At 37.0% G+C, this 9,739-nt stretch overlaps 1 protein-coding gene across 4 annotated transcripts; it reads left to right on the plus strand.

Moving 5' to 3' along the window:
- The first annotated feature begins 5,090 nt into the window (after window positions 1–5,090).
- Window positions 5,091–8,431, plus strand: LOC111810442 (putative transcription factor KAN2). Of its 4 annotated transcripts, none has more exons than XM_023697149.2 (6): window positions 5,091–5,948; window positions 6,288–6,364; window positions 7,345–7,399; window positions 7,475–7,724; window positions 7,853–7,919; window positions 8,074–8,431. In XM_023697149.2, exons 1-6 carry the CDS (start codon window positions 5,384–5,386, stop codon window positions 8,197–8,199), a joined length of 1,140 nt encoding a protein of 379 aa, XP_023552917.2. In that variant the 5' UTR covers window positions 5,091–5,383; the 3' UTR covers window positions 8,200–8,431. The 4 variants fall into 4 exon arrangements, with proteins under 4 accessions (XP_023552917.2, XP_086973460.1, XP_023552916.2 ...); XM_087117334.1 differs by having other exon boundaries at window positions 5,102–5,948; window positions 7,493–7,724; window positions 8,074–8,426; XM_023697148.2 differs by having other exon boundaries at window positions 5,104–5,948; window positions 7,850–7,919; window positions 8,074–8,426.
- Window positions 8,432–9,739: the final 1,308 nt, after the last annotated feature.

A 9,739-nucleotide genomic window follows, 5' to 3' on the forward strand; every position in this document is an offset into this window, starting at 1 on the left:
TATTTGATGATAAATAACTCTCAAAATCCAATTATTTGGATATGAATTGATGGAACAAATTTATGTAAATATACTAAGAACACTATAATTTATTGTGGTGAGAGAGAGATATTAATTAATTAATTAATTAATTAATTAACACAAATAATAAAAAAAAGATAAAAAGGGTCCAAGTTTAGGATGAGGTTGTAGGCTATATATATTGTACATAGGGTTGAACAAACCCTAATTAAAATGCCCATTCCCTAAACCTACTTAGCTTTATTATAAACATTCACATTTTCCCAATAATCTTTTCACCAAAATATCTTTCAAATTAAATAATAATAATATCTAAATTAAATGTTGATGTTTTGTTTGATGATGGAAAAGGGAATGTTTCACACACATTGATGTGAGATTCCACATCAATTGGAGAGGGGAACGAACTATTCCTTATAATGGTGTGGAAACTTCTGTCTAGCAGATATATTTTAAAATTGTGAGACTAACGACGATATGTAACGGGTCAAAACGGACAGTATCTACTAGAGGTGGACTTAGGCTATTACAAATAGTATTAGGGTTAGACACCAAACAGTGTATCAGTGAGGACGTTGGCCCTCAAGGAGGGTGAATTGTGAGATTCTACATTGGTTGGAGAGGAGAACAAAACATTTCTTATAAGAGTGTGGAAACCTCTCCCTGACAGATATATTTTAAAATCGTGAGGCTAACGACGATATGTAATGGGTCAAAACGGACAGTATCTGCTAGAGTTTGACTTAAGTTATTACAAATAGTATCAGGGCTAGACACTAAATAGTGTGTCAGTGAGGACGTTGGCCCTCAAGGAGGGTGAATTGTGAGATCCTACATTGGTTGGAGAGAAGAACGAAGCATTTCTTACAAGGGTGTGAAAACTTCTCTGCCTCCAAGGAGGGTGAATTGTGAGATCCTACGTTGGTTGGAGAGAAGAACGAAGCATTTCTTACAAGGGTGTGAAAAATTTCGCCCTAGCAAACACGATTTAAAATCGTGAGGCCAACGACGATATGTAACGGGTCAAAACGGACAGTATCTGCTAGAGGTGGACTTAGGCTATTACAAATAGTATCAGGGTTAGACACCAAACAGTGTGTCAGTGAGGACGTTGGCCCCCAAGGAGGGTGAATTGTGAGATTCTACATTGGTTGGAGAGGAGAACGAAACATTTCTTATAAGAGTGTGGAAACCTCTCGCTGACAGATATATTTTAAAATCGTGAGGCTAACGACGATATGTAATGGGTCAAAACGAATAGTATCTACCAGAGTTTGACTTAAGTTATTACAAATAGTATCAGGGCTAGACACTAAACAGTGTGTCAGTGAGGACGTTGGCCCCCAAGGAGGGTGAATTGTGAGATCCTACATTGGTTGGAGAGAAGAACGAAGCATTTCTTACAAGGGTGTGAAAACTTCTCTGCCTCCAAGGAGGGTGAATTGTGAGATCCTACGTTGGTTGGAGAGAAGAACGAAGCATTTCTTACAAGGGTGTGAAAAATTTCTCCCTAGCAAACACGATTTAAAATCGTGAGGCCAACGACGATATGTAACGGGTCAAAACGGACAGTATCTGCTAGAGGTGGACTTAGGCTATTACAAATAGTATCAGGGTTAGACACCAAACAGTGTGTCAGTGAGGACGTTGGCCCCCAAGGAGGGTGAATTGTGAGATCCTACATTGGTTGGAGAGAAGAACGAAACATTTCTTACAAGGGTGTGAAAATTTTCTCCCTAGCAAATACGATTTAAAATCGTGAGGCTAACGACGATATGTAAAATCGCATTGGATGTTGTCTCAGTTTATTCATGTACACTTCCAATGTTTATAACTATTGTCGGGTCAACTTTGATCCATCATTTTGATTAAAAAAAATTCACCATTATTTATGTTCTAGTCGAGATGTCTTAAATTGACACGATTTTGTGTAACCCTTTCTCATATATAATTAATTAGTTTTTCCTCCTCGAGAGTTGCTTAAAAAGTTGTTTCATTCGATCAAAACACTTTTTTTAAAAGACATCACGAACCCGACCTTTAACTAATGAACAACGGTAAATTAATAAAGTCAAAAGAAGATTTAGTTTCTAAACCATTACCAATTAATTTATGGTCGTGCCAAGTTCGTGCCATCGACTTCGAGAACACCGTGAGTACCCTCCCTCGTGCTTTGTTCTTTCTACTCTCGAACCCGCCCTCTTTCTCTATTCTTTCTCTTTCTCGATCTCTCTATCCCTTTCTCTATGTTCCTAGGTTGTAAGACGAACAAGGATGTGTTGATGAAGGAGTACATGAGAGTGAGGAGGCTTTAAAAGGTCGTGGGGTCAAAAACCACGCCTCGCTGAAAATCTCGCGATTTCCGACGAAGTTTGAATTTATTTATTTTAAATATTAGAGATTTTTTTTTTGCCTATAATAATAAAGCCTAAATTTCCAAATTAACAATAAAATCTTCCATTTTTAACCTCTAGGGAAATCAATCATTAGTTCCAATATATAAACAAAGGGGAAAATTAACTTTTACTTGTTTTGGAAATTAACAAAAACCCTAGGATTCTTTTTTTCCCCTTTTTCTTCAAATTACGGTTTTGAATGAAACGGGGAATTTTCTTGTTCGTTTTATCAAGTGAAAGCAACTTCGCTCGTTTAATTCCCACAAATGACCTTAATCATTTTTCGGAAAAAATAGATTGAGAAACTTTTTAGGGTTTAGGGTTTAGGATCTGAGACCCACAAGCACCACGAGCTGCAATGTTTTTTTGTCAAATTAAGGGTCAAAATTAGGATAAAACTAAACTTATGGACCTGTTTAAAATAACGTCGATACATGTTCAGACTCGGTAAATGATAACTTGAACATAACTCAAACGTTGAAGCACGAATAATGTCGTTATATTTTAACAGTGTTTTCTATAAGTTAAAGGTTCAAATCTTCGTCGTTAATTTTTTTGTTTTGACGTTAAACGTAGAAGGTGAGGGGTAGTTTGGTAATTGTGCGACGAAAAAGACATTGTGATGGATTTTTGGGGAAAAGAAGAAAACGAAAGAAAAATGACCTCAGCTCGTTTAATTCCCACAAATGACCTTAACCAATTTCGGGAAAAACAGATTGAGAAACTTTTTAGGGTTTAGGGTTTAGGATCTCGGACCCACGAGCAGCAATGTTTTTTTTGTCAAATTAAGGGTCAAAATTAAGATAAACTAAACTTATGGACCTATTTAAAATAACGTCGATACATGTTTAGACTCGGTAAATGATAACTTGAACATAACTCAAACGTCGAAGCACGAATAATGTCGTTATATTTTAACAGTGTTTTCTATAAGTTAAAGGTTCAAATCTTCGCCGTTAACTTTTTTTTGTTTCGATGTTAAACGTAAAAGGTGAGGGGTAGTTTGGTAATTGTGCGACGAAAAAGACGTTGTGATGAATTTTTGGGGAAAAGAAGAAAAAGAAAGAAAAAGAGGGAATGATGAAAACAAAGCATTGGTTTCAGTTCAAAAAAAGGGAATTTTGTTAGTGAGAGGAAGCTATAAAGGTAAGAGGATGAGTTGTTAAGGGACAAATCCACATATTAAAGTTCAACTCGAAAATAAAATTTAAATAAATATATTTTCCATTTTTTTCTTATTAAAAAAAAAACTAAATTAATAAAAATATTATCGAATTTTACCCTTAAACTTAATTAAAAAAAAAATCTCAAAAATATTTTAAACGATCAAAATAAAATTAAAAAAATACCATTATTCTTAGTTTTAGATGGAACCCGTTTTGAATTTTTAAAAAATTTCGTTAATTGTGATGTCACACGTTGGTTGGGGAGGAGAACAAACCATCGTTTATAAGGGTGTGGAAACCTTCACCCAGTAGATGCGTTTTAAAACCTTGAGGGGAAGCCCGAAAGGGAAAGCTCAAAGAGGATAATATCTGCTAGCGGTGGATCTGGGCCGTTACAAATGGTATCAGAGCCAGATACTGGACGATGTGTTAGCCTTCTCGCTCTTTCTCGAAGGGGGGTAGACACGAGGCGGTGTGCCAGTAATGACGTTGGGCCCCAAAGGGGGTGGATTTGGGGGTGGTCCCACATCAATTAGAGGAAGGAAAGAGTGCTAACGAGGACGCTGGGCCCCGAAGGGGGGTGGATTGTGATGTCCTACATTGGTTGGGGAGGAGAACAAACCACTATTTATAAGGGTGTGGAAACCTTCCCCTAGCAGACGCATTTTAAAGCCTCGAGCCTAGATTGTGATGTCCCACATTGGTTGGGGAGGAGAACAAACCACCATTTATAAGGGTGTGGAAACCTTCCACAGCAGACGCGTTTTAAAGCCTAAGGGGAAGCCCGAAGGGGAAAGCTCAAAGAGGATAATATCTGCTAGCGATGGATCTGGGCCGTTACAAATGGTATCAGAGCTAGACACCGGACGATGTGACAGCCTTCTCGCTGTTCCCCGAAGGGGTAGACACGAGACGGTGTGCTAGTAATAACGTTGGGTCCTAATGGGGTGTGGATTTGGAGGCGATCCCACATCGATGGGAGGAAGGAAAGAGTGTCAGCGAAGACGCTGGACCTTCGAAGGGGGGTGGATTGGTAGACACGAGGTGGTGTGCTAGTAATGACGCTGGCCCCCAATGGGGTGGATTTGGGAGCGGTCCCACATCGATTGGAGGAAGGAAAGAGTATCAGCAAGGACGCTGGGCCTCCGAAGGGGGTGGATTGTAATGTCTCACATTGGTTGGGGAGGAGAACCAACCACGATTGAAGTGTTGATAGACTGTTTTCGTCTAAGAATTTTAATTAATGAGTATTTTGTTTTAAGTAAGAATACTTTATACTTTCATATGACCAAATTTAATCGTTCTCAATAAATTTGGGAAGCATATTCCATTATTTAGTGAAAATTATTATTATTTTCTAAATTCAATAAAATATATCTTAAAATAAATCTCTCTCTCTCTCTCTCTAAAATGTCATTTTCTCACATATACTTCACACAATAGAAACAACCATTCACTTCATATACCTTCTCCTCTCTCTCTCTCTCTCTCTGTCTCTCCCTAATCTCTCCCAAATCTCTCTCTCTCTGTCTCTCCCTAATCTCTCCCAAATCTCTCTCTCTCTGTCTCTCCCTAATCTCTCCCAAATCTCTCTCTCTCTCTCCCAAATCTCTGTCTCTCTCTCTCTCCCAAATCTCTGCAACTACTCTCTTAAATTTGATCAAAACCCCATCTTCAAAGAACACCAGAAATCTCTGTCTCTGTCTCTCCCAAATCTCTCTCTCTCTCTCTCTCTCTCTCTCTCCCAAATCTCTCTATCTGTCTCTCTCTCTCTCTCTTGAAGAAGAAGAAGAAGAAGAAATGGAACTGTTTGGAGGGCAACCAGATTTATCTCTTCAAATTAGCCCTCCAAATTCAAAACCCACTTCCTCTATTCCTTCACACAACCCTCTTGATTTCCTCTTTTTCAATAACTTCCCTTCTTCTTCTTCTTCTTCTTCTTTTTCTAATTTTGGCCCTTCTCTTTCTAATCCTAATCCCTCCCATTTCCTCTACCACCATCTCCTCCCCACACCTACCAATGTCGGTGGCGGCGGCGGCGGTGGCGGTGGCGGCGGTGGAGGTGGGGTTTTCCACCGTCATCCCCATGATCTTCATCATCAAGGCCTTGGATTCTCGACACCCATTAGGGGAATTCCCGTCTATCAAAACTCTCCTTCCTCTTCCTCTTCTTCCTCTTCTTACCCGATATTCGGGAGTGGCGGCGGCGGTGGCAGTGGCGTTCAATTTAACTACAACGGCCTTCGATCGAGATTTTTGGCTAGGTTTCCAGCGAAACGGAGCATCCGAGCGCCGAGAATGCGGTGGACCACCACTCTCCATGCTCGTTTTGTTCATGCTGTTGAGTTTTTAGGTGGCCATGAAAGTAAGTAAAAGCTTACACTCATATTTTCTCTCTCTAAAAAGCTTGCAAATTTTCATTCCTCTCAAAGTTTTTTCTTCAAATTTCTCTTTTTTGAGCTTGATTGAAAAAACCCACCTTGTTTTTTTCTTTAATTCTTCACTCTCTCACTACAAATTTGCAAATTTTCCTCTCTTTCTCTCTCTAAAACTAGAGAGAGAAAGAGAACTTTCCAAAAGAAAAAGAATGAAACTTTCTCTCTCTCTCTCTCTCTCTCTCTCTCTCTATCTCTCTCTCTAGCCATGAATTCAACAGCTCTGATTTTTATATCTGAAATTTTTCGATGTGGGATTTGATGATTAGGAGCCACACCCAAATCAGTTCTTGAGCTCATGGACGTCAAAGATCTCACCTTGGCTCATGTCAAGTCCCATTTGCAGGTTTGAATCACTCCCTTTCTCTCTCTAAAAAAAATGGGTTCTTTAGGTTTCAATTACTCCCTTTCTCTCTCTAAAAAATGGGTTCTTTAGATTTGAATCACTCCATTTCTCTCTCTAAAAAATGGGTTCTTTAGGTTTGAATCACTCCATTTCAGTATCCAAAAAATGGGTTATTTGGGTTTGAATCCCTCCATTTTCTCTCTCTAAAAAATGGGTTCTTCTCTCTCTAAAAAATGGGTTATTTAGGTTTGAATCCCTCCCTTTTCTCTCGCTAAAAAATGGGTTCTTTAGGTTTGAATCACTCCATTCTCTCTCTAAAAAATGGGTTCTTCTCTCTCTAAAAAATGGGTTATTTAGGTTTGAATCCCTCCTTTTCTCTCTCTAAAAAATGGGTTCTTTAGGTTTGAATCACTCCATTTTCTCTCTCTAGAAAATGGGTTCTTGTCTCTCTAGAAAATGGGTTCTTGTCTCTCTAGAAAATGGGTTATTTAGGTTTGAATCAGTTCTTGAGGTGTGCTTAGATTCAAAATAATTAGGAGTATGGTGGGGTTGGGGTTGGTAGCAAAGCTGGTCAGATTATTATGAACAAACTTCTGCATTATTGTACTTTAATATTTACTAACCTCAAACCATTAATATATGGCCTTCACATTTCTAACTATAAATGTTTCAAACTTCAAGGCCCTCTCATAAATTTGGAAGCAAAAGGACAATATCGGTTGAGAGGATAACGAAACACCCTATATAAAGCAGACACATTTTAAAAATCTCGAGTGAAAACTCAAATATGACAATAGGAGGCCTGAGCCGTTATAGTTTCAATTCACGGTTGGATGTATGAGAGAGAAACTGCAAAAGTATCCCGAGCTTTTGGATCTATATTTAACGGTTGTTTACACGACGGGCTCGTTAAATAATTTCTATGTTCCGAAATTAGGGTTTTTGTGATATTTATATAATCCCTTGATCTCTTTTTGCAGATGTATAGAACGGTAAAGACCACTGACAAAGCTGCTTCTGGTGCAGCTTCTTCCGGTAACTTTAACCCTTTTTTCGTCGCACGTTTAGCCTAATACGTTAATTTTCTCGTTAGAATTAACACGAGATTAGGTTATGATATAAATGTAGGGAATTCAGAAGTTCACGATCAAAATAGGTCATCAAGAGATACAACAACAGAAGATACAACGTACGAACCCGAGAAGTCATCAAGAACAAGACTTAACACCCCAACCACTGATTCTCCTCGGCATCAACTCTCGCCATCCTTCCAAGATGAATTTCGTAAAACCGTCGGTGGAGAACAAGATCATCGTCGTACTCACACCGACCTTCCTGCCTTATGGAGTAATTCTTCGAGGTAAAACATAAAACCCTAGCTCCCTTCTCGAGACATTATTAATACATACGACTATCTATTCTAAACCGTTTGATATACGAGAGAGGTTAAAAACGATACGATGACGTTTTTTTTTTCTTTAATAGTAGAGAAGCTTTATTCCATGGCATTATTCCAAAGGATTCCTCACAAAACCAGCCCTCTCAGCTTGATCAGGTACTTCATTTTCTAATATTTATAACAATTATTTTCCAAAATTAAATGCTACCCATTTATTAAAAATCAGTAAAAGAGATATTTTTATATAATTATTTTAATTATTTGGAAGAATTAATTAATTAATTAATTTTTTAATTTTTTAAAATATTAGAGATATTTGGAAGACAAGAACTCAAGCCATGAAAGAACATCAGATGGAAGCTCACTGACAAATCTTTCAGCTGGAACCAGTCCACAAAAACCCAATTTGGAATTCACTTTAGGAATATCCATTTAGCAATTTTATTTTATTTTATTTTATTTTATTTTTGTAATAAAAAATTTATCAGAAGAGAAAAGAAAATTAATTAAAGGAAAGAAAAAAAAAAAGGGTGGGAAAAAACATGTTTTTTTTTTTGTTTTTTTTGTTTTCATTAAGGTTGGCTATTATTATATTTCTATGTGAAATTCAAATTAAGAATGTAATTTTTTTTAATGTAAATACATGAAAATCATGCATGCAATTCATTTTGTTAAATATTTTAAAATTACTTTTAGAGTATAAATTTTTAATTTCGGACAAAATTTGGAACACGGAATCGTGTTAGGAGTAGGGTCATTCTTGTGTTGTCATACGTACCTAGACGTTATACCAATTGTGGTTGGCCCAATAGTTCCTAGTGTGACGATGACCTAGAACGAGTGGCGAGTCAAATTACAGTTTTAGGTCACCGCCACATCATTCTATGTCTCAATTTTTGTTTTATGTTTATGAAAGGTCAATGATAAAAGATTATGGACCCCAAATCACTAGTAGATAGTGGTGATAATAAAACGAGAATAGTATTTATACTGTCGTAGATATCTCAATTTTTATTCTCTTCGATTCATATTTTTCAGCAAGTGAATATCTATGAGATCCCATATCGGTTAGAGAGGAGAACAAAACATTCGTTATAAGGGTGTGGAAACCTTTCCCTACCAGGTGCGTTTTAAAATCATGAGGTTAACGACGATACATAACGGGCTAAAGCGAACAATTTGTTAGCAGTGGGTTTGGGCTGTTACTAATGATATCAAAGCTAGATACCGGGTTATGTGTCAGCTAGAACACTAGGCTCCCGAGAGAATGAAGCATTTCTTACAAGGGTGTGGAAACATTTCCGTAATAGACGCGTTAATATCTAGTAACGATCTCGTTATCAACCTACCCTATTCAAGTCGTACCGAGATTTAAAAATTACCCTAAGGGTCATTATCAAAATCATTACTTTAGTTATTGCACTTTGAATTTGGGAATTTGGGAATGGATAAAAGCCTTAAAAATACCACATTTACTTTTGTAACTTTTTTCAAAAAGAATGGCTATCAATTGTGGTTTTGAATGCCATTTCTCCAACAAAGGGAACAAAGTACTCATCATGTTTTTTTACCCTAAACCCTTTAATTCATTACAATTTATCTTTTTTTAAAAAAAAATTATTAGGAATTATAAAAGAATTTGAATAACCCACGAACTAAAATTTTCATAATCGATGAACTGATGAGTCGTTTTCGAATAATTCTCGATAAGTACTCGTTTACTGAACTAAAATCTTCCTAACTGATGCATTGATGAGTCATCTTCGTGTCCCGACTTTTAATAATTCAAAAAAAGTTAACTATAAGTAGATTTATATTCCGTTCTCAATCATTTAGCTTTTGAAATAGATGAATAATGCCAACCATTTAGGTTTGAACGAGAGAATAAAGATATGCACGAACAAAAAGATAGGTATTACTTATATCGCTTTTTTGAACGTGGAATATGGTGCAAATATATATATATATATATATAT

Source organism: Cucurbita pepo, chromosome 14 (assembly GCF_057944985.1).
Source record: "Cucurbita pepo subsp. pepo isolate OVF chromosome 14, ASM5794498v1, whole genome shotgun sequence".
Classification (NCBI taxonomy): domain Eukaryota; kingdom Viridiplantae; phylum Streptophyta; class Magnoliopsida; order Cucurbitales; family Cucurbitaceae; genus Cucurbita; species Cucurbita pepo.